Raw genomic sequence first — 25,776 nt, forward strand, 5'->3', positions numbered from 1 at the left:
CAAACAGGGATGTAGGAATCAGAGAGGGGCAGGGACTTGCCCGAGGGCACACAGAGAATTACAGCATTGCAGGGATTTGAACACAAGCCCACAATCCCCAGCCTGGGGTTGTGCCACGTGGCAGCTGGGGCTTGGCTTGAGCTCTTACTCTCCCAGTGGGATCTGCTCCTCTGGCTTACTCAGTTTGCTTTGGTTGGGGATCTCACGTAAAGAACACAGAGGGAATAAAGAGGCCCAGAGAGCTCAGAAAGAACTGTAGCATTGCAGGGATTTGAACACAAGCCCACAATCCCCAGCCTGGGGTTGTACCACGTGGCAGCTGGGGCTTGGCTTGAGCTCTTACTCTCCCAGTGGGATCTGCTCCTCTGGCTTACTCAGTTTGCTTTGGTGGGGATCTCACGTAAAGAACACAGAGGGAATAAAGAGGCCCAGAGAGCTCAGAAAGAACTGGAGACCCCCAGGTCCCAACCTCTCTCCGACTTTGGGGCTTAGCTGTACCAGTACATCCCTACCATGCACCTCTCCAATCCCACCAGCCGTATCCCCGCGCACTGGACCCAGGCAAACACCCCAGGTAGGTCTCCCTGCTCCTTACCACTTAGAAGGCGTCAGCAACGTGGGAGGGTCTGACTTGGCAATCTTGAGCAGGACCCGCATGGGGTTGAGTTCGTGGTGTGCGCACTGGACCCAGGCAAACACCCCAGGTAGGTCTCCCTGCTCCTTACCACTTAGAAGGCGTCAGCAGCGTGGGAGGGTCTGACTTGGCAATCTTGAGCAGGACCCGCATGGGGTTGAGTTCGTGGTGTGGGGGTTCGATCTGGGCCATCTCAATCAGAGTGATGCCCAGGGACCAGATGTCAGCTTTGTAGTCATACGGGGTGTCCTTCATGGTCTCACACATGACCACCTCAGGGGCCATCCTGAACCAACCAAGGGACAATAGAGGGCTAAGGATCTGGCCTCCACAGGCTCTGCTTGGAGATCCAGGGTCAAGGGCCACCACAAGCCAATGTCAGGGGGTGGCAGCACTCCCAAATCACGATCTGCATTACTTTACGTCCCACTGTCTTCCTTAGGACGGTCTTCACACAGAAAAACGCCATTACGGCAGCTTCCCCTGCCATGTCCTGATGCAGTTCCCAATTCCTACCACAAGGTGGAAGCAACAATCCAGAACAGAGAGTCCTGGGGAAGGGTGGGTGGGCAAAGCAAAAACTGGGGGTGGGAGGGGGGATGGAGAGCATGCAACAGCATAGAGAGAAGGGATGGGAGAGAAAAGGAGAAAGGGGGAAAAAGGAGAGAGAGAAAGAGAAAGTGTTAACAGTAATAAGCAAGCAAGCAAGGAGCCTAAACTCCACAGTAGCTAGTAACGCACATGAAAAAGTTGCGAAAACAAGACAAAACAGAAGGTAGTTTGGTGTGAAACTGAATGACAGAGCTTTTGTTTTGTTTTTAAAGTAATAGTTTTGGAAAAGAAGGAAACACAACAGACTAGAAAAGTCCAGGGAGCCTTCACGTGAGGGTAGAAATTGATCTTGTATCTTCACAATGCCCAGCCCCAGCTCAGAGCAGGCACTCAATACATCCCTGCTGAATGAATCAAAAACTGAAACATATTTTTAGGGATTCGGTTTAGTCATTATTAATGGAACACTTTCTATGTGCACCATTTCATTTCTTGCTCACAGTAACCTGACTATGTAGGTGCTGTTGTAGCCCTAATTTATGAATAAGGAAACTGAGGCAGAAGGAGACTCAGCAACTTGCCCAAGATCACGTCACTAGTAAGATCCTGAGGCTGAGCTCATACCAGCAGCCTGACTCAGGAGCCATTGCCTTCTGGCCTCTCTCACTCTGGACTACCCAGAGGTCACTTTGGGGAGTTTTGAGTTTAACATGCAATCCACCATTCCATTTCCAGAAGCTACACAACTCACCAGTAAGGCGTTCCTATGAAGGAATCTCGTTTCTGCAGAGTTTTCAGATTCTTGGCAGACACACCAAAGTCAGCTGCAAGACAAAATCTCAGATAGAGTATTTAACGGACATTCCTCCACCCACAGCACTGGGATGTGGACTCAGGGATACACATTCCAAATTGACTAACAGATGCCATTTTCTATCTAGCAAATTAGAGATCATTAAAAATATAATATCTGCTGCTGTAAGGAGATACTGACATGGGCACTCTCCTCACCTGAGAATGGGAGAGCCTTTAGGAAAGCAATTTGGCAATAAATAGCAAGAACCTTTAAAATACCCATACTCTTTTGATTCAGTGACTCCAAATCAGGAATCTACTCAATGAAATAACCCTAAATACAAAAAAACATTATGCATAACAATGTTCATCAACACGCCAATATCCTATAACAAATGTAAAATGACCATAATTGCTTAGTTATCATTTAAAACTTTTTATACACAATATATATCCTGTCTTTTCCAAAAAGGATTTAGGATGGTGTATTAACACACACACACACACACACACAGAGCAAGATAAAGTAAGAAATTAAGAGAGGTACGAAAGATAAGGTAAAGGGTAAATAACTGAACAGTTTAGGAAAAGTATGATACAATCCCACATGATAAAATACTCTGTAGTCACAAAAAGTAGTTTTGAAGTATTTTTAAACAAAAATATTTAATTTATATATAAGGTTAAGTGAGGAAAGGAGGGGATGCACACTTAAATATAGTGTATGGTCAGAATTACACCCCCCGAAAAAGGGCAAAAATGTACATTAAACTGACTTGGAGGAAATACGCCAAACTGCTTAAATGGTTGTCTGTGGGTGGTGAGACTAGATGTGGTTTCTTCCACTTTTCTGATTTCTGTAACTTTGCTGTGATAAACATATATTACTCTCAGGACTCACAAAAAATAAATACATAAAATTTATCTTTAAACACACCCCCAACATCAGCCTTCCTTCACACACCTCCTACTAAGAGAAGAATCCAGTGTGACAAATAGAAATCTTCTCCAGTTGCTCCTGTCTTCGGGGACAAAGTTTCATTTTGATTAAAAAATAGATTCAGGAGGAAACAACACCTTGAGATAACTGGGGATGTTCAACTGGAAGCTAACAAACAGCGCCTCGTCCTAAGAAACTGCAAGGTCATTACAACTGTCAGCCACTCTGGGAGCCTGTGCCACTAGAAATGAGCTGGTTCTGAACCACATCAGGCCAGCAATCGCTGTATTCTGGAGCTTCAATCAGACTCGGTTCCAAACCAGGAGGGAGCAAAATGCGAGGAGCCTGGGCCTGAATATGAGAGAAGCTGGGGTCAGCCTTGTCTATTTCACTGGTTCATTCATCTGTTCATTCAGGCACTCACCGAGCACCACTGGATACTAGCCGGGAGCGGAGAACACAATGGAACCAAAGGCAAACTAAGTCCTTGCTCTCAGGAAGCCCAAAGTTTAGTGGGGGAAGCAGAGAGTAATCACACAATCACAAACAAATGTCCACTCATAACCATGTAAAGTGATGGAAAGATAGGAGTGCGGGGCTATGAGAGTGGACGGACGGTAGGGGCTGCAGCCTGGAGAGTGCAGTTATAGAACGAGGGAGGTGGAAAGTGCTGGCTGGTGGGGCTTGGAGGAAGCACAGTTTTATTCACCAAATATAAACTGAACATCTATTATGTGCCAGACCGTTCCCACTACAGAGATGAGCTTGCCCAAGTCCTTCGCCTCATGCAGCTTGCAATTCTAGAGGTGGACACAGGCACTCAACAAACACCGCGGAATTCCTGGTAGTGAGAAGGTCTACACAGGGCAGACGAGGCAGGGCGAAGGTACACAGTGCCAGGGCTGGTGGCTGGCTATTTCAGACACGAGGTCAAGATCTGGGAGAAGATATTTCCAGGCAGAGGAAACTGCACGTACAGAAGCCCCAAGGTGGGAAGAAGTTGGCTGGAGGGACGAGGAGGGACAGGACAGCGTGGCCAAAAGGGGGATAGGGGGGCGGGTAGCACACATAAGGAAAGAGATATTCAGGGGTCAGGACAGTTACAAAACTTCTGACCCTCCGTTTCCGCCTATGTGACATGGGGATGATGATACTGTTGAACTATTTTGTAGGGTTGTCCTGAGGATTAAACGACACACTTAAAGTGCTCAGCTCCAAGTCTGGCTCATGGGAAATGCTCTGTAAATGGGATGACGGTGATTATTCCATGGGACACATGAGCTAGCCCAGCCTGGAGATTTCTAGGCTGGGGCAAGGCTGAGGCTGAATTGAGACTCCACCCCACTCAAGGCATGGTCAGGAAAACTGGTCTCTGAGCCCAGTTAGTGCTAACCAGACAACAGTTGTTCTATCAGGGGACAGTCTGGTCAATCAGAGGGAACAGGGGTTCTGTCACCTCCTGGGGTGGAACCAGTAGCTGCTGCAGGTGAGGTGGAAACCCAGGTGAGAACCTGGCTCTGCTGCTGACTGGCTTCAGGGCTGGGCTCACCTTCCTACTCTGTCAGCCTGGACCCCACGCAGGCCTGGCTCCCCGATAACAATGGCTAGCACGTCATCCCATCCCAGATCTTTTAGGAATAGTAACTGCCTCTCAGACCCAGGGTGAGGCTTTCAGAAGCTGCTACTCCCCACCATGGGCCCTGCTGACCCCTTCCTGAGAGGGAAGAGGAAAAACAGAAACCACCAACTTTCACAATGACACCAGTTGGTCCCCAGAGCCCTCCCCGAAGCAAGCACCACCCAGCATTCTGGATAGCTGCTACTTCCCCTTCCACCCTACCAGATGGGGCCCCGCCAGGAGCGTGGGGCAGCCCCTCCTTGCAGCCCAGGGACCTTGGGCTTTCTGTGGACATGGAACAGGGGTAGCCCCAAGCCTGTTTGCTCACTGGATGGAGTTTATGAGGGTGTCCCCTGATTGGTGAGTGGCTGCCTTTGGACAATTCAGAGGGGACTTTCACCATGCAGTCTCTTCTGATGAAAATAGCACCCCTCCTATATTAAAAAGAATCAGAGTCAGGGCAGCAGGGATAAAGAGAATCTCTCTTTATAGACTACAATTTCCATAAGGAAAGAGACAATTTCTGCTTTGTCCAAGTTGTATCCCTGGCACTGCACCTGGAGCATGAAGCATTCCACAGGTTTACTGAATGAACACACTCATGAGTGAATGAGCAGACTCTGCTAGAATGCCTTTACTCATGTATGTTTTCAGAAAATAAAAAAAAACCCTGTGTTTTAAAAATATTTCTGGAAATAGATCTCTAAAAAGCAGATTTATAATATGTATGAATGCTTGTAGAAGCATTACCTGAAAGAATGAAAAATGGAAAACAACCTAAATTGTAGCCGGAGCTTGGCTGGCAAATGGTTAAAGTATGATTTACCCCAGATATGAATAACACACGGCCTCCTTAGAAAGCATGAGGTTGCATTTGTGTTTCCTAACTTGGACGTTTCTCTAGAACACATGCTGCTAACTAACATGTTATAGAATGTATAGTATGATTCCAGCTGTATTTTAAAAGAACGATATATGCACATTGTGCGTACATGTCTGTGCACACACACACAGAGAAGGGTCCAGAAGGCTGCACGCCAAATTTAATAGTGATCACCTCCCTGGCAGTGGGATTTGGGTGGGGATAGTGCACAGAGGCCTTACATTTTTCACTTTATATACTTTTATTCTTTAAAATGTTTTTGATAGAGTGCATCACATTTATGGTTTAAAAAATAGAACTGCATAGAGCAAAGTTCTTTTGGTTTTGTGGGGTTTTGTTTTTTCTCTCTTAAGAAATCAAGTGGCAGCCAGGATGTGGTGAAAGAGAACTTCACACTCTGCCGGGGGGAGTACAGACTGGTGCAAGTCGTGTGGATGGCACGCCGGCCACGGGTATAGACAAAAATGGGGCACATACCCGATATTGCTGCTTCTGAGACTTCCTCTTCAAGGTATGATGACAGAAAGAGACCCCAAGATCCAGGAACAAGCACACTCATCACTGTATTATTAATATGACAAAGCTCTTGAGATATCCAACTTAGGGCTTTCACAGGTGAATTATGTTTTGTATGTTTGATGGAATACAAGAAAAACATTAAAATAATGTTTCTGAGGAATTAAGGATATGGAGGAAACATGCTGATATTATTCAATTTTAAAAAGCAGTATAGAAAACTGTGATCCCAATTTTTTTATTTTATTTTACTTATTTATTTTTTTTTTTGTCTTTTTGTCTTTTTCCGTGTCCGGCAACGGATCGCAACCCTCAGTGTTGCCCCCGTACTGGACCGGGGACCGGCAACGGGATCGCAACCCTCGGCGCTGCTCCCGCGCCTCGCCCAGCCAGTGAGCGGGAACCGGTCTCCACATGGGATCCGAACCCTCGGGCGGGAGCGCCGCCGCGCCTCCCAAGCGGCGCACTATCCAGTGCGCCACCGGGCCGGCCCCCAATTTTTTTATTTTTTAGGCTTTTTTTTTTTTTTTTAAGTGGCTGGCCAGTATGGGAATTCAAACCCTTGACCTGGGTTTTATCAGCACCACGCTCTAATCAAGTGAGCAAACCAGCCAGCCTCCAATTCTTTCAAAAGTAGGTGTTTAGGGCCGGCCCGGTGGCGCACTCGGTAGAGGGCGGCACTTGGGAGTGCGGCAGCGCTCCCGCCGAGGGTTTGGATCCCATATAGAGACCGGTCCGCTCACTGGCTGAGCGCGGTGCGGGCGCGACACCGAGGGTTGCGATCCCGTTGCCGGTCACGAAAAAAAAAAAGACAAAAAAGGAAAAAAATATAAATAAAAAAAAATAAAAGTAGGTGTTTATCTTAATAATATTTACAGAGAATTTATCAGGTGCACGGCACTGTGCAAAGGAGCTTATGCATATCATCTGCATATCGATTCCTACGCATATCATTCACATCTATGACCTTTTAGAGAAGGGAAAATTATTATCCCCATTTTACAGATGAGGAAACTGAAGTTGAGAGATTAAGCAAATTGCAGGAGGTTACCCAGGTGCGCTCTTTCCCACTAGGTGGTCCTGTCTTTCTGTGCACAGAAGAAAGACTGGAAGGAAGCCTATGGTGAGAGGTGGCTCTCTCTGGCAGGATTAGGAGTGACTTTAATTTTCCTCTTTGTGGGTCTTATTCCAAATGTCTACAGGACTATCTGTCTACTCATTCATATGCGGGTGTGTGTTTCATTTTTTTCCTGATAACCAAAGCAATGTTGCTTATTAAAAACTCAAACATGTATGGATTAAAAAAATCTTTATAATCCTGACAGAGATAAACACTATGAGTTTTCTGTATATAGCTCCAGAGTTATTCATCTGTTCGTTTATACATAAAAAAGCTATGTATAAAAAAACATACAAAAATTACATATATATGATTTTTATGTACTTGCTACTTTAAAAAAAGTAATCAGATTAAATATATTTTGCAAGTTGTGTTTTTCCCCTTCATAGTATGTATTATATTTGTACATCTTTACAAGAAATTACACATTTTCTACAACTTAGTTTTCAATAGCTGACAAAGATTCCATTATATGACAGTATCACAACTTAATTAATTCTCTACTGGAATACGTACACTTAAATCATTTCTGATTTCCTGCTATTACAAATATTGTTGCAATAAATATCTTTGTCCTCATCTTTCTACACATGTATAAATATCCTGTGTTGGCAAAAAATGTATGCAATAATGTATGCAATAAAAAATTACACACATTAAAAACATTAAAATGCATTACACAAGGGTACTTCAAAAAGTTCATGGAACAATTGAATTAAAAGATAATGGAATCCCCTTCCATGAACTTTTTGAAGACCCCTCCTATATTACGCACACACTCAAAAGCAGTGAACTTAGAATATATGAAGCTATACAAGACAATCTCTCATCTGTCCCCTTCACTGTAGGCAACCAAAAGTATCCAAGGTACAAGAAGCCTTGTCTCAGACAACGTCAGGCCAGCTAAAGCCAAACCACTGCCCAACTGTAGTTCTGCACCCCTCCTCATTTACTGAGCCCCCCACCCTATACCCAGGCAGTCCACAGTCCAGCTTGGGCAGGGCCTCACTTCAAATGCTAGGTCTGAGAGACATTCCAGATGGTTCTCAACCAGAGGTGGTGCCGTGTACCCCCAGAGAGGAGTGGAGTGGTCTGGTTGTCACAATGAACCAGGGTGCTCCTGCCATTTAGTGAGGGAGAGCTGGGGACACTGCACTTCCTACACGGTGACAACCATCCTTACCAAAATGCCAACCATGCCCCTGTGGACAAACACTAGCCAGGCCCCTGGTGGTACATGCAGGGAAGCAAAGCCTAGAGAGGGGCTGGGACCTGCTGAGACTAGCGTGGGGACAGAAGGCAAAGGCTCCCATCCCTGGCCCTGGCATCCCAGGGGCCTCCTTCCTCCAGATCACAGCAGCCAGCAGCACACCTGAGCTCAATCAGAGGGAGGCTTCTCCTAACTACAGGGATGATCTGCCTTCCCAGGGGTGTCACAGGAACAGTGCCAGGCAGGGAAGGGAGAAGGTTCCAGTGTGATCGTAGACAAATTGCTTCGTCTCTCTGAGCCTGTCTCCTCATCTATTAAATGGAGATCACATTACCTAGCCGACTGTGAGACTGGAAGAACTGCCCTACCGTGATCCGTGATTGGGTTTCTATATATTTTCCTTTGTTTTTAGGCAACTAGATACACGCGACCACTCAATGAATGAAGCCTTTGTTCTCCCATTCGCACCCCTGTCTTCGGCCTCCTACCCCCACGGGCTTCGTGGACACTCTCTCCTCCCCATATCTCCTGTCTTTTTCTGGCACTCTCGCCAACCTCAATCACTCATTCCCCCTCTTCTGGGCTATGTAAGCCCACAGGCTATGCCAGTCTAGGTGGACAATGCTTTGCTTTTCTGACCAGTCCAAATCCCCTCTTCCTCTGGAAAATCATCTCCCTCACTCCACTTCACTGTTCCATGAGGGGGAGGCAGCAGGTTTCCATACTGTCAGGTGACTCCCTGCTCCAGGCCAGAGAGACCGACTACAAGCTGGGCCTATGAGAAAACCCCTCCTAACTGAGCCTCACTGACTGGTCCAGGGATGGCTACCTGAGCCAATCAGAGCCCTTCACTGGGGTTATTGATGCTGAGACCTCAAATGGGGAGTTTCTGTTCATCCTGCAGGATGTGATGCTGGGAAGTGTGAAACTAGACCTTGCCGGAAGCTTTGTGCAAAAGGTTGGTCTGAGAGCTTCACCAACATGCACAGAAAGGCAGAGGCCAGAGAGATGGTCTCCGCAGATTTGTGTTCCAGGTTCCAACTAGCCATGAGGCCCAGCCCTATCTTTTCCCCAACTTAGTTCCATGGTATACACATTTTCCTGTCTGCCTTAAGTCAAAGGAAATAGGTTTTTATCATTTGCCACAAAAAGAGTCAGCAAGAGGGTAGTGGTTAAGCACATGGGCTCTGAAGCCAAATGCCTTGGGTTGAACTCGTTTCTCTTCTTACTAGCAGTGTGACCTTGGGTAACTTAATTAGCCTCTCTAGGTCCCAAATCTCTCCTCTGTAAAATGTTATCAGTGGCCTTTGAGCATTAAATGAGTTAGTACATATCAATCACTGGCTCAGTGCATGACAGCTATACTGAAGGACCCAGGAGCCCAGCCTGCTGGCAGCAGGAGACAGGCATGCTGCGTTGTGGTGAGGTGGAGGTGAGAGGCGGCTGATTGGCTCTTGACTGGACCACCTGCCAGGCCTCCTGCACATGGGAGACCTTTGGGAGTTAGGAATCCTGAACTAATCATAGACTGAAGAAATGACAGTAATGCTGGAGGGGACTGTTACTGAGCACCAATTATCTTTCCAGGCTCATGCTGGGCACTTTGATTTTTAGGCCAGTTGAGACCCCTGGAGAATGGGGAATGCTCCACCAAGCAGCAGCCACTCTGAGACAGTGCTTGGCCCAGGAGAGAAAGCTGACATTTGCAGGGCCTCTGGGATGTGCTGGGCACCTATAGATGCTTTGCATGCGCTGTTCATTCAATCATCACACCAAGTCCGTGAGGGAGGAACTGTTACCCCACTCTGAGTTTGAGGAAACTGAGCTCAGAAAGGTTACACAACTTGTCCAAGGTCATGCAATGCCAATTGACAGATCCATAACTAGAACACAGATCCTTGGACCTCAAAGTCCACACCTCACTTCATATCCCAACTGTCTCAGAGAAACAGATGCTCTCCCTTTCTCTCTCTGTACAAATGGATTCCCACCTGCCAATGTGGAGCTGCTTCAAACCCACCCTGAGCTGGATCTTGTGCTTTACTAGGCAACTATCAGATGAATCTCAGAGGAAGTTTGAAATTTCAGGGAGAAGTAAATATTTAACACAAAAAAGAACCAAAATGCCCAGTAGCAGAGAGGGATATAACCCTGAGTGACACTCTCTGTGTGACAGTACTTTGTATATTCACCCTAGTTGTCATCCATGGGTTCTACCCATTGTACGGATGAAAGAACTGTGGTTTCAGTGGCTAAATATGTTTCACCAGACTGTACAGCAGACGCAGCAAAGCTGGGATCTGAACCAGGCTTGTCTGTGTCTAGAGCTTTGCTCAGCTTGTCCATTCTATTCCTACTCTGCTGAGAGGCACGGACACTGTCTCCAGGGAGGTGGTGCTTGGGAAACAGATCTGCTGAACAATTCTTTTATGCATCTCCAAGTCGAGTAAGGACATGGGGGTGGGGAGGGGTGGGGGCTCCAGGTGCCCAAGACGGTCCCAGGAAGACAGGAGGAGACAGACAGATGATACCCAGTCTCCTAGGCCTCCTCCACTGCTACGCCAGGCTGCAGATCCTGGTTCAGTTCTCTAGAAGAACTCAGTGGGGAGGATTTCCCAAAACAGAACAACAGGGCTCAGCAGGCATCCACTCCATGCTCCCAGAGCTCAGCAGTAATTGTGTAAATATTCGCACATTCAACTCTCCCTGAACTTTTCTTCCTCCTTAATTGGCTTCCTGGTTTTCTCAACGGGATATGCCAAGTCATTTTGAAATCTGACATCTGCCACTGTCCCATCTTCTGTTGGTTCTGAGTGGGATTCTGCTCCTTCCAGATTTAGGGTGTTTTTGGGGGTCCTGGGAGTGCAGCTTGGGAAATGAGAACCCCACAGGGCATGTCTCAGCCTGAAGCTACCGGGGCCCCTCCCCCATCCCTGTCCACCCCGGGCTTCCCTGCTCTGATCACCCCTTGGTCTGGTCGTGACCAGGTCTCCTATGTCCTGCCTCCTCCACTTCATATATTCCTAAAGGCCAGACCAAATGCTTCCCTTGAATTTTCCAGAGCACATGTGACTCTCTCTTTGCCGCTGTATGCTCCCTGATCCGGCCCCTCCCTGGCTGCTCTCCCTCTACCCCTGAGTGAGGCCGTCCTCTGGCACCTGTGGAGTCAGGAAGACCCAAGTCCAAACCTGCTACTTCTCGTTCTTCGTGGTAGATCTTGGGCATCTCATTTCACATTGGGCCTCAGTGTCTTTACCTGTAAAATGGGTACAGTCCCCACACCCAGATTGCCCCCTGGAGTGCTGATTAAATGAGATGATCTACAGGAAGTTCCTTGTCTGATGCCTGTCACCCAGCAGGCACTTCATAAACTCGGGAAATGTGTGTTGTTATTTCTATTATCCATCTCCCCCAAATACCCTGCTGTTTCTCACCTCCATGACTGTCCACAGCATCCCTCTTCCTGGACCACCCTGCCCAGCCTTGTCACTCTGGTAATTACCCCCATCTTTACTACTCAGCTTAAACTTTCCTCCCACATCCAGCCTCTTCTAAACTCCTGACCCCCAGCCCAGGTGAAGGAACAGACCACCCGTGCCTGTACAACCCCCACCCCAGCACCTGCTCCCATACCAGCAGCCTGGGGGTCACCTTGGCTCTGTCCTTGCTAGCTGTGTGACCCGGGGCAGGTCCCCACCCTCTCTGAGCCTTCACAGCAGGGATGCTGAAAGCTGCCCTCCTGCTCCAGAAGACATCTTTGACGGCACTGTCCCCATTTCTGTTCCCACCCTCATCGCTATCCCTGCAGTTCTCAATCACAGGGGCTCCACGGTGGTGCAGCTTCTCATGGACGTAATTAAAATGTTCCTTAAAGATACCACGGTAACACTAGAAGAACTACAGTGACACGTCTCTGTTGGAAGGACAGTGTTGGGGGGTGGAGTTGAATGTAGTCAAACAGGAGAGTGCCATCTCTGTTGTTATTGTCTCTCTCTGAGATACCCCCCTTTCTCTCTGTGTCCTTCCACTGACACAGATGAGTGCAGAAGTATCTGGGATGACAACCTGGGCCAATATTTGGGGGACGTTTCTGCATACTGATTGGAGGCACTTTCTAGCTCTCTCCTTTACTCCTCCTGTACTATGTGATTGTTGTAAGATAAGCATGTATTATTTATTTCAAACAATAAAATTCATTACTTTTTAAAAATAGCATTATAGGCATATTCTTTAGCAATGCAGAAGTAAACATAAGAGTTCAAAGTGCTTGTCTGTGGGGGTGGATGGTGAAGGGAGTGGTGGGAGCAGAAGACACATGTATGTGTTATTCTGGTTAAAAAAAGGGTTAAAAATACAAAGAAGGAGGAAACATTAAAAAACAAGGTTTTCACATATGTGCCTGATGTACTACCATTTTCCATCTGGGGACGGATGCAGGGTCACCCTCCACCCACTGTCTCACTTGAATTCTCGTGATTGGAAGCAAGACCAGAGGGTGTAGACCAGCGCTCCCCCACCTCAGCACTGTCGGCCTTCTGGGTGAAGTGACTCTTTGTGGGATCTGTCTGTGCACCATACGGTGTTTAGCAGCACCCACCCACTAGATGCCAGTAGCACCCATCCAAGTTGTAACAACCTCAAATTCCTTCAGACACTGCTAAATGTCCCTGGGGGCAAAATCACCCTGGGGTGAGAATGCCCAGGCTAGACTGAGCAGATGGGGTCTGTACTCAATCTGTCGTCCAGGGCAGGAGGGAGGACGGTTGACATCGTGGGACCCTGCAGGAGCAAGGAACCCACACTCACCACCAGGTGCCCCTCCCACCCTCACCACAGAAGCCAGGCCAGCACGGGGATCCACCTTTCCCACCCTGGGCATCCATCACCCTGGCAGCCCCTTACCCAGTCTGATGTCTCCCTCGAGGGTCATCAGCACGTTGCCAGCTTTCAGATCTCGGTGGATGATCTTCTTGCTGTGCAAAAAGGTGAGCGCTTCCAGCATCTGGCGGCAAACGACCTGAATCTGGGGCTCAGTGAGGCCTCTGTCCAGTTCTGGAAACAAGACAGCTGTCGTCAGTGTAGCAAGCACTTACTGCAGGCAACTGAGTGTCAGGCCATGCCACATGTGAGAAATACCAAAGCCGCCAACATTACAGAGCACTCTGCATGTACTAGGTTCACTCTCAGCACTGTATGTGTATTGACCCATTTTGACTTCACGGCAACCCTATCGAACAGACACAATTTTTGCCCCCATTTTACAGAGGAGGAAACCGAGGCTCAGAGAGGTTAAGTCACTTGCTCAAGGTCACACAGGTGGGAAGTCAAGGATCTGAGATTCAAACCAGAGAATCTGGCTTTGAGCTCAGGTTCATAAACACAGCCCAACTAAGATGTAGATATCCGTGGTGTCAGCAGACACTTGCTATGTGTCGGGCCCCGTGTTTGGTGCAAGGACGCAGAGAGGGACACGGGAACGGTGGGCAAGGCTTGGTACAGAGTGGGGAGCAGGTATGTGGGAGGTCAGGATGGACAATAACAGGCTTTGTCTGGGGGAAACGGGAGGCTCCCCAGAGGAAGGACTTTTGAGCTGTGTCTTGAAGGAAGAATAGGTGGTAAGAGGAGAAAAAGTGGGGCGTGGGCATTCCAGGTCAAGGAACCAGCAAAGGCCTGGGGGCTGATGTGAGCTGGTGGTGAAGACACAAACCAGCCGTTGTTGGTGGCACCAGGAGATGTGGAAGGGGAAGGGCTGGAGAGGCAGGAGAGCCAGTCACTGAGAGCCTCTCATGTGCTTGTTAGGAAACACACACATAACACACACACATGCTACATACAGCCCAGTGTCTGCTTAGAGACAGCAGGGGCCCTTCTTCTCTGAGATCCGAAGGACAAGCAGGCCCGAGCAGGTGGGGAGTAGGAAAAAGAATATTCCTGAAAAAGAGAACAGCATGTGCCAAGGACCCTGGTGTGGCAGGAGGGGACAGATGAAGGGAAAGCGAGTTGAGGACAGGGTTGGCAGGGCTTGATTCTGCAGGACCTTGCAGACCATGCTATGGAGGCTGCATTTTATTTGAAATACAGTGGGCAGTCCATGAGAGGGTGTGAGCAGGGCAGAGACACAATCTGATTTTGCATTCGAAAAATTCCCTCTAGTGCAGTGGAATGAAGAGCTTGCTGGGGAGCAAGAGAAGGGGCAGGGGACTCAGCTGGAGGCCATCACAGTGGTCCAGCCAGGCCAGACGCTGGCCAGGGCGGAAAAGAGGAAGGATGCTTGATTCGATGGATTAGAGAAGTACAGATGACAGAATGTGGAGGCAGTGGGAGGAAGGGAGTGAGAAGATTCAAGCATGTCACCCCTGTGCTCTGTGTCCCACATGACTGTTGTGACTACCTAAGGACCCCCGTTCTGGGGGAGCCGGCCTCCCTCAGCCTGCTGGGTTCTCAGCTGTGGGCACTAAGGCTGGTCATCCAGGGCACGGCCGAGAGGCCTCCCTCTAGCTAAAACAGTGCTACTGTGTCTGTTTCTCCTGGTGGCAAGGAAGCCACAAAGCTCAACTCTCCCCACTAGGTCCCTCAGGAGTGTTAAAAATAAACACACCGGGGCCGGCCCGGTGGCGCACTGGAGAGTGCGCCGCTTGGGAGTGGGGCGGCGCTCCCGCCGAGTGTTGGGATCCCATGTGGAGACCGGTTCCCGCTCACTGGCTGAGCGCGGTGCGGGCGCAACACCGAGGGTTGCGATCCCGTTGCCAGTCCCCGGTACGGGCGCGACACCGCGGGTTGCGATCCCGTTACCGGTCACGAAAAAAAGACAAAAAGGAAAAAAAAATAAAATAAATAAACACACCAGCCAGGGCTGTAGGCGTGACTGTACTGCCCTGGGAAGCCAAGCCACAGAGCAGGGTTCCTGGACCGTGGCTCCTTCTCTCTGTGGTCTGCAAGCGGCTCCCCCTCCCTGCAGCCTCACCCTTAACTTCCATGTTCCTAGGAGGGGCCAGGCTCAGAGCTTGCATGGGCCCGGGGAGCACACTGAGCCTGAGTGCAGGCGCTGCCTCTCACTTGCTACGTGGTTTTTGGCAAGTTGCTCAAGCTCTCTGGCCCTTCGTTTCCTGGTCTGTAAAATGGGATGAGTCTAATCAATATAGGCTCTGCTGACAAAGCACGTTAAGTTCTCACCGTGGAAAATCAGGCAATAAAAGGTGATTATTATTATGTTGATTGTGAGATGAGTCCAGGGCTGGAATATCTGCAGCAGTTTTCTAAAAAAATGGCAAAAATGTGTCTTGCTCATGATACAAATGAAATAGAAATAAAAACAATGATGATGAAGATAATTATGAGCTAATCACCACCATCTCTTGAGCCCTTATAATGTGCCAGGCAGGAGATGAAGGACTTGGTGCATTATTTCATTCAATCCTTACGATAACCCGATGAGGGAGGCATAATGCATTTTTTTAAGTCAGATTTATTGAGGTACAATTTATGTACAGTAAAGTTCACTTTTATTTAGGTGTACAGTTCTATGAATTCTGACAAATGTATACAGTCAGGTAACCCCCATCCCAACTTAGAGAATATTTCCATCATCCCCCCAAATTCCTCTGTGCCCTTTGTAGTCAATTTTCCCCCCATTTCTAGCCCCTAAGTAATCACTAATTAGATTTCGGACCCTACACTTTTATCTTTTTCTAGAATGTCATAAAATTGGAATCACACAATACATAGTCTTTTGAGTCCAATAAATTCTTTTTTTTCCCTCAAAGATGACCGGTAAGGGGATCTTAAACCCTTGGTGTTGTCAGCACCACGCTTTTCCAAGTGAACTAACCAGCCATCCCTGTATAGGGATCCGAACCCACGGCTTTGGGGTTATCAGCACCACACTCTCCCAAGTGAGCCATGAGTTCAATACATTTTTTTTTTCCCTTTTTGTCTTTTTTCGTGTCCGGCAACGGATCGCAACCCTCAGTGTCGCACCCGTACCGGACCGGGACCGGCAACGGGATCGCAACCCTCGGTGTTGCGCCCGCACCTCGCTCAGCCAGTGAGCGGCCGGTCTGTATGTGGGATCCGAACCCTCGGCGGGAGCGCCGCCACACTTCCCAAGCGGTACACTGTAGCAGTGCGCCACCGGGCCGGCCCGAGTCCAATACATTTTTAAGAGTAGCTTTAATTACACAGCAATACATGAATACCTTCTCCTTACTAAAAAAATTACAACATCGCAGACGGATCTAAGTCCCCTCTGACACCGTCTCTAATCCCAGCCTCTCGCCCCTTTCTCTGTAAGAGGGTTGAGAGCCAAAATGTGTAACAGCCGGCAAGGTAAGGCCAACCATGTCCATCCCAATCAGAATGGGCACGGGGTGTTAAACCAGACCGGCCGCACAGTGACGTGCTACATGGATACTCTTCCCATCTCACAGAAGTCCAGCCCAGCACCCACAGTTAGAAAAAAAGGAGTATGACATGGACCTTAGGTCCCCTGACAGGCGTGTAACCCTTCACATCTCTGCAGGAAAAAGGGGAGACGAACCAACGGCTGAAAACCCCTCTAAGCAGAGCAGGCATCTGTGGAAGAGTCAACCCCTAATCTCAGAGCTGCAACCAGGACCTTGTTCCGATCTTGTTGGGGGTCCCCATCCCAGCTTCTCCTCTCACACCTTTATTTCCAGAATGTTGATGGCAATTTTCCTTAGACTGCTGTCACCAACGGGGAAAACCATTTGGGGATGAGAAGTCAGTGCCACCAGGAGAATTGAGCCAGGGAGCCATGGCAGGGTTTGCCCATTGGCTGAGCCCTAGCCTAGGGTCACACCCCAGCTGTGAATGAGGATGAAGACATGGTACACTTAAATGCCTCTCCCATCCCTGATATTCTCCTCCAGGCCTCATGCAGTTAAGCTGAATACCAGGGGAGACAGGGGCTGATAGGTGCCTCCCATTCTCTCCTTCTTTTTTAGTATGAGAACATATGGCCACCCAGCTAGAAAACCACATTCCCCTGTGTCCCTTCCAGCTATGTTATATGTTATAGCCAACAAGATGTAAATGGAAGTGTCATGCAGGGTGTAGTGGATTTCATAATGTCTTCCCAAAACTCACTGAATCTTGAATTGTGTCCCCCAAGTTTTATGTATTAGAAACTTGGCCCCCACGGTGACTGTTAAGAGGGTGGGAAATCCTATTATGGTAATTGAAAGGTGGAGCCTTGAAGAGGTGACTGGATTGTAGGACCACGCAGTAGTGAATGGATTAAAAATGGTGGTCAGGGGCGTGGTCCTGAGGACTTTAAAAGAAGAGGAGAGTCTGTCTTCCTTTCTCTCTGCTCTCTCTGCTTCCACCATCTTGCAATGTGAGACCCTTGGGTCACTGTCGCTGCCAGCAGATGGACTTTGGACTTCGCAGCCTCAGAAACTATAAGCAATAAATCTCATTTTTCTTTATAAATCACCCAGTTTCAGGTATTTTGTTACAAGCAACATAAACAGACTAATACACAAGGCTTCTATGCTGTCTGTTTAAAAGAGGGTCAGTGGGGTATGTACGTGGGGTGGGGTGGGTGCTTGTCCTACCCTCCCTTCTTCCATCCTGCCACTTGGAATTTAGATGTGACAGCTGGAGCTTCCACAACAGTCTTGTCACCAAGAACAGAACACCAGAATGAAAATGGGCCTAACAGAGGAAAGTGCAGCCAAGAGTTGGAAAAGAAAACCAAGTCCTTATGACAACATTTTAAAACACCTAGAACAAGCTGTACCTGAAGTCAGACATCCTTGAGCTTTTCAATTCTTTGAGCAAATAAATTGCTCCTTCCACCTCCCCCAAACCCCAAACCAATCTGAATGGTCTCTGACTCCTTATAACCTAGACAGGCTCAACTCATGCAAGGCTACCATTTTTACTCTGTTGGATTCTACTCAGAACAATAATAATCTTCGAAGGCAGTCTCTGCCAAGAAAGGTACACCCAACAGCCATATAATAAATGCCCTGTATCCTCTTCCCTGACAAAGAGTCTCTGCTTGGCCAAACTGAGTCAGTCTCTTAAACCTTCTCCTAGGCCCATCTGTGTGCTTCCTTGTAAAATCTAGTTTTAGCAAAAACCCCCATCCTCATTATCTGATCACTCTCAATATCAGGTTCCTCATCCTCCACAATCCCCCAGGTGGTATCTGGTCCCCCAGGTGGTATGTGGTCAATTTATATATAGATTTGATATATAAAAAGATCTATATAGAGATTTTAGCAAGAATCCTCCAAGAATCCTGCTAGGTCAGTTTGGCCACAATCCCTCTTACCCCTGATGTTTCCTCTTAGTCTTTTTATTTATTATTATAATTAGCATATTCACTGTTACAAATCATACTTATTCTTTATGCCTCTTATCCAATCTCTCCCCTCCCCCCACTCCTTCTCCCTCCCCCTTTAATAACCATATATTTGTTCTCTCCATCTCATAGATTAACTGCTCCTTGTTGGTTTGTTGACTAGATGATCTGTCCAGTACTGAGACAGGTGTGATCAAGTCCTCCCCTATTATTGTAAGTCAGATGCTTCTATTACTCTGGAGTGTGCTTTGTGGAGAAAGAGGACCTTTTTTTTTTTTTTGGTCTCCGCTGGTGCCTGTGTGTCAGTGCAGTTGAGTCTGGCATGCCATCTGCACAGTGGCTGTGACTGCTGCTATAGAGACTAGTCACTTTTGCAGCAGCCATGGCAACTGTGGTGGCTATGGTGGGCTACCCGTGTGAAAATGGTGTTTTTGCTGTGCTCTTTACCTGGTTGCAGCTGGGTTCAGCTTCCCCTGGCTCCTCACATCATTATAAGATGTTGTTGCAAAGCAGTTGGGCGGGAGACGGAAAGGGAAAGGGGAAGGAAATAGGGTGCGAAAAGGGGGAAGGAGGGAGGGCATGACCGAGGCCCACGTCTCCTCCTCATTCTGGCAGGGGAGACAGAGGGCTTCCAGCAGTGGCTGGATTATTGCTGGGCTAGATGCAGATGTCAGAGCAGGTGTGACTGAGGCCCTTAGACTTCCCCAGTCTCTGGCTTGGGAGCCCAGGGGCCTTCCGGTCCTTCTAGTTTTAAAGGTGTTCATTGGTGGTGTTAGACCTTTACTAGTTAATACCAAACTTTGTCTCTAATCTGTGGGAATTTTGTTTTCTCTTTCGATTCTGTGTTGGATTATTTGCAATTCCCACCACTTAAATCCTTCACTGGAACTAATTTGTTGTCCTTTGCTCACTTCTAAAATGAGGGAACTTCCTGTGGGGACCAGCATGTGAGCCCTGTAGTTGAGCTGAATTGCTGCTTTGCTGCTGATTCCCTGGGGAAGGCTTTTTGTGCAGCTCAGGTTTTAATTATTCACCCTGTAAGCACTTCTGGGTCTTGTGAAGTCTAGTATACTTAGGTTGTGTGGAACCTCTGGTCTGGGCCTGAGTTTTCAGCAAACTACACCCCTGCAGTTCTCTATTCCTGACCCGTCTCCACTGAGTGGTCCTTTACCGACTGGAGGGCAGATCAACTGTCCATGCTTTGCCGCAATATTCCCCAAGTGGCTTGTCTCCCCCACTTCCCATGGAGCAGGCTGCATGCTGGTCCCTTGCAATGACTCACCGGCCTCTGAGTGGTTCCTTTTTCCTGTTGTCTGTGGCCCCTTGATTGTACGTGGGTCCATGGGAACCTGGTTAGTGGTCTTGCTGGCCTGGGGGCTACCAAGACCCTCTTCCCCTCTGCCACCTCTAAACAACTTCCTACAAAGGGCACAGCTGCAGCTTTTTCCAGCTCCTACTCTGTGCGCTCAGCAACTGCAGCCTTGAAGCTGCCAGAATTCGAAATGGTGGGAGTGATCCTTTCTTTCTCACATCATTGCTTCTCCTGTCTTCATGAACTCTGTAGGACTCTCTTCCTCTTCCCCTGAGCTCTAGTGGCCCCAGCTTGGCTGTTATTGCTTTTTAATATTTGTAAATTGGTTATTTGTGGGAGAGGGTGATGCTGGGGATGGTCTACTCTGCCATCTTGACCGGAAGCCCTCTTAGTCATTTTCCATTCACTGACCCCTACCCTGCTCCTTGGCTATAAATTCCCATTGCCCATGCTGTATTTGGAGTTGAGCCCAATCTCTCATTCTCACTGCAAAGTCCCATTCCAGTGGTCCCTTTACCTATCGCAACGGTCCTGCATAAAGTATTCCTTACCATGCTTTAACCAGTGTCACTGAATAATTTTTTCTTTAACCTCCCTACTGTCATTACTTACCTGGGAACTCTGGGAGTGGTAAGGGGCTCTACAAGGAAGGTTTGCGGGTTTGGCATCTCTACAGCTCAGAATATGAATGCACTGCCAAACATTAGAAACGTTCCTGAGATAAACTCAGGAGAAAATACCTTCTTCATAATAAAAAGTGGCTGAATGGTACGACATTATACCGAGGGCCTCTCCTCCCCTGAGCCATCCCAGAATCCTGGATACAACAGAGAAGGGGACAATGTGGAACGTGCAGCAGTTAGGAGCGGGGGTCATCAGTCCTGGGCTTATACCTCAGCTCTGCTGCGTGACTGCGGGCAAGCTGCTTAACCCCTCTAACGGTTAGTCTGATCAAGAGTAAAACAGAGACGCTCTTTCTGATTTTATACATGAGGATCAAATGAAGATAACATAAGAGAAAGCGGCTACCACAGTCTCTGCCACGTATCTGCAACGTAACAGTTACCTCTAGTATTTTATTGTCATCATTGTTCTTGTTATTGCCCAAGCTTGTACAGGACACTGATACCAGATGATGTCCCTACTAGGCATTTACAAAATGGGTGGGTATCCCCACTTTCCAAAGAAACTCCCTCAGCATCTCATTTTCACCTCCTGAGAGTGCTGTGGGGTCATGCAAAGGAGGCACCCACCCATCTTATGGCCAAGAAGGCTGGAGAGGGCAAGTGAGCAGTTCAAGGACACATGACTTTTTGAATGGGAAGTGCTTGTCTTCCAACGAATGTCTTGCTTTCTCTCCAAGAACGCAAACCTGCCCCTAAAAGGGGATAAAGCAGAGAGGTGCTCAAAGAGGCCATGGGAACTACTGGAGTGGGGGAATGAAGGGCTCCAGTCCTAGACAGAGCCATCAGGAGTTAGACTTAGGACTCAGGATGAGTCCTCCCACCGCTGGAAACACAATGGATCGAGGAAGACTCACCCAGCATGATGGCGTCCACAGCTCCCCCAGGACAGAACTCGATCATGATCTGCAGAAAACACAAGGCAAAGTAACAATGAGCACCCAGTTCTCCAGACGGGAGATCCTCGGGGCCCAGCCCCCACCCATGGCCTGCTCCCCAGCCCTCCTCCTCATGCCTCGGTGGCTTGTCCAGTCTGTCCTACCCCCAATCACCCAATCAGGCCCCAACCCTCACAGGAGGCTGTAATGCCCACAGGAGTTCCATGGGCACTTCCATTTTCAGGAAAGGAAATACCAAGTTGGCATGGAAACCCGAAGCTTCATCAAACGGCCTTTTTAGCCAAGCTTGTACCCTTCCTCTCCAGCATGTTTGGCTCATCCCCACCTGCCATCTGCCCTATTTCCTACCCTCCACATCCAAGAGCCTCAGAGGACGCCTTCCGCCCACACACAAGCTGCCGAGTCCTCAGAGAATCCCCCACAGAATCCCAGCACCATCTCTTGCTTCACCTTCCAGAGCCCCAGGTCCTCACTGACTCAGAGCATCGGGGGCTGGAGAGCAGCTCAGATGGAGAAACTGAGGCCCAGAAGGGGATGTGACTCAATAGCCAAGACTTGGAATCAACCCAAATGTCCAACTACAGATGAATGGAAAAGACAATGTGCTATATCTACACAATGGAATACTATTCAGCCACAAAAAAAGAATGAAATCCTGCCATTTGACACAGTGTGGACAAACCTGGAGGACATTTTGCGAAGTGAAATAAGACAGACACAGAAAGACAAGTTCTGCCTGATGTCACTCAAATGTGGAATCTAAAATAGCTGATAGAAGTAGAGAGTAGGGGCTGGCCAGTTAGCTCAGCTGGTCAGAGCATGGCCTTACAACATTAAGGTCAAAGGTTTGGATCCCCATACTCGCCAGCTGCCAAAAAAAAAAAAAAAAGGAGCATAGAACAGTGGCTACCAGAGACAAACAGACAGTACATTATTGTTAATTATACTCACCCTACTGTGCAGGAGAACATCAGAACTTACTTCTCCTATCTAATTGTAACTTTGTACCTGTTGACCAATCTCTCCCCATGAGGGAGAGCGGTCTCCAGATTTTGATGAGGCCTCCGGTTTGTGGTTACCTTCCAGAGGCTGCCTAGCAATGCAAATAAGAGGATGCAGTGACACAAGCCTTCGGAGCCAGCCACAACTGGGTCAAAGTCCCAGATCCACCGCTCACTGGTGTGGCCTTGGACATGTCACTCCACCATCTGAGCCTGTTTCCTCAGCTATAAAATGGGGCTGCTGATGCTGCTGCTCTTAACGGGGGCCCAACGACTGGGAGGACAAGCCATGCTGGGATGCAAGAAACCACAACAGGTCAGACAGGGGGCTTTCACCTGGGCCAGGGATACAAAAGGTACTCTCACCTGGGCCAGGGATATGAAAGGTTCTAGGGGAAGCAAGACAGTCCTGGCCCTGACAGCCTTGCCACATGCTGTGGAATGCTACATGCCACAGCAGAGAACTGTGCAAGGGGGTACCCGCTGCCTGCTGGGGAGGAAGGACACGACCTCTGAGGCTCCTCCCATCACTCTGGTCCTGTGTGGCCATCACATTGGGCCTGACCTCAGCTTCCCCAAGACTTCTCTCTAACACTACAGTCATCTGTCATCCTCAAATAAAAGTCATCAGAGACATATTCATGTCTTGCCGATCCAGGATGCCGAGGAAGAGGTACTTCTCTCTACCACTTGTCCATTCATTCATTTGTTTGTTCATGCATGTGTTCACTCTTTTAACCAATCACCACCCAACCAGGCTTATTCCCAGGGGTCAGGGAACCAGAGGTGACACGTACACAGGCATTGATCTCTTGAAGCACGGCATATCATTCTGCCTTTTAGTAATTCTAGCTCACAAAGGAGGACCAAAAAGTCCTACTAATTCCTTAAAAACAACAACAACAACAACAACAACAAAACCTAGCCACAAGAGGCAAGGATGGAAAAAAGCAAAGCTTAGTCACCATGCAAGGCTTACTTACTTACTAGCTGAACAACCTATAAGATGGGGTGATACACCGTAACACTCACAGGAACCATAAGCCCATCCAGGCCTTGCTGGCTGCCTGGCCTTTGGCTGAGGCTCAGTCAATATGAGCTGTTACTATGATATCTTCCTTGACCTCAGTGGTCTGTGTTTTTTGTTTCTCCCCCTGGGTTTTGTTTGTTGGTTTGTTTTCAAAACTCCATAAAAGCTATCCTCTCTGCTCTCCCTCAGAAAAATGCAAATAGGAACAAATGTTTGTGTGCAATTCCATTGAATCCGTGCACACTCTGAGTCCCATCGCCAAACCCAGATTAGAAACCGCTGCTTAGCTTTGCTACCACTTACTATCAGAATGCCTTGGGCAACTGCCAATCCTCTCTGCAAAGCAGGTTAATATCATGTACCTCTAGGATTTACTGTAAGGATTGGATGAGGTGGTGCTTATAAAGCAATGGACTTGGTCACACAGTAGATACATACAGGGTAAGGCACTTCCCCCTCCTCTAACAGGGTGTTACCAAAAAGGAAAATGTGGTAGGCTGAGGTTCAAGTCCCGGTAATGCCATTTAGTAGATGGTGTGACCTTGGATAAGTCAATCTCCCTGAGCCTCAATTTTCTCATCTGCAAAATGGCACTAGTAGTCTCTGCCTTCAACTTCTCCTAGACAGTTAAATGAGATCATGAAGCCACACAATTGACATGCGTTGTTGAATCTCTAGCAAATGAAACCCCCAGAAAGCTACACACTTAGACCATGTTACTTAGGCTTCCTACAAAAATATGCCTTCCCAGAACTACAATTTATCAACACACCCTCAGCTGTTATCGAGAGTTAGCATGAGAAGTGGCCAAACCCAGGTGGTTCCCGTATCTTCCAGTGAAACTGTCCCTTACACAACACCCTTACACAAGGTCCCCACGATGCACCCTCTTCAGAGGTCTCAGCTAGGAAAGTTCATGCATTCTGACAATCTGGTTTGCTTCCTCTTCTGTGGTTCAAGAGTTCTATGACCCTTTGAGCTTCTGTTTTATTTTTATTTTTATTGCCTTGGCTGCTGGAAAGCTCTGAGCTAAGTTTGATTCCCATGCCCTACTTGTTCCTTTTGGCACACGGGTCTCTTTAACTTTCACTTTGTCAGTGGCAGTGGGGCTACAGGGGGCTTGTATTATGAACTTATCAACTTACAGAAATACATGAGGTTTAATTAATAAAATAAGACTCTATACAGTAATAAATAAAAGAATGATAAGGGTTGAATGTATCCTCCCAAAGGCATATGTTGGAAACTTAATCCCCAATGCAACCATGTTGGCTGATGAGTCCTAACGGCAGATGTTGAGGTCATGAGGGCTTCACTCTCATGAGTGGATTAATGCCAATTAAGAAGGGGCTTGAGGCTGCAAGTTCAATCTCTAGCTTTCTCGCACAGCTCTCCTACCCTTCTACCTTTCGCCACGGGCTGACGCGGCAAGAAGACCCTGGCCAGATGCATCCCCTCAATCTTGAACTTTCCAGCCTCCAGAACTGTGAGCCAAATAAACTTCTATTGTTTATCGATTACCCAGTCTCAGGTATTCTGTCATGGGAGGAGAAAAACGGACTAAAACAATGGTAATAAATACAAACAATAATCTCAATGCCGTAGGAAGTTACTAAATATGCATGCTTGGAAAACAGAATACAAGCATATACATCACTACCCATAGAAGGATTACAGGTGGTTTGTACTTTTATGTATTTTACACATGTTATTTAATGAATATGGGTCATAAAATTTTATATTAGAAATAAACAATTTTTTTAAGGGAAAGATCTGACCTAAAATATCCCATGGCTACAGATGAGCCGTATAACAATGTTTTACAATGGACCAAATATGCGATTATATTGGAGGTGAAAAATTCCCATCACCTAGTGATGTTGTAGCTTTTGTACGCATCACAATACTCACGTAGGAGCAATAGGCTATACCATATAGCCTAGCTGTACAGTAGGCTATGCCATCTACGTTTGTGTAAGTATTCTCTATGATGTGTGCAAAATGACAAAATCACCTAACACCACATTTTGCAGAACATATCCCCACCTTTAAATGACACCTATCTATAAATCCATTCCTCTAAAGGGGATGGGGTATCTGTGCCCGCCCACGATGAAGGCCCCAGTGGGCCAGTCCCCCACAGCTTCCTGGATAAAGGGAGGCTCCTCCCTTTGACGGGTTCTGTGTGCAAAGCTGAAGACTAAGCCCTCATCAAGCCCCAAATCCAATAGCTCCAAGTGCCAAGAACTGATT

The 25,776-nt window shown here is 47.8% G+C and overlaps 1 protein-coding gene across 1 annotated transcript in view; it reads right to left on the reverse strand.

The window, feature by feature from the left end:
• LOC103596155 (serine/threonine-protein kinase 10-like) overlaps positions 1-25,776 on the reverse strand; it is a gene marked incomplete at its 3' end in the record, with an annotated part of 85,815 nt that overhangs the window by 13,548 nt on the left and 46,491 nt on the right. The window contains exons 3-6 of the mRNA XM_008579732.1: positions 21,451-21,499; positions 13,171-13,320; positions 1,938-2,010; positions 726-920 (exon numbers count right to left, since the gene is read on the reverse strand). Coding sequence (XP_008577954.1) covers positions 726-920; positions 1,938-2,010; positions 13,171-13,320; positions 21,451-21,499 — 467 coding nt within the window. The remainder of the gene's footprint in view (positions 1-725; positions 921-1,937; positions 2,011-13,170; positions 13,321-21,450; positions 21,500-25,776) is intronic.

This window comes from Galeopterus variegatus, unplaced genomic scaffold (assembly GCF_000696425.1).
Source record: "Galeopterus variegatus unplaced genomic scaffold, G_variegatus-3.0.2 Scaffold1948, whole genome shotgun sequence".
In the NCBI taxonomy this organism is placed as follows: domain Eukaryota; kingdom Metazoa; phylum Chordata; class Mammalia; order Dermoptera; family Cynocephalidae; genus Galeopterus; species Galeopterus variegatus.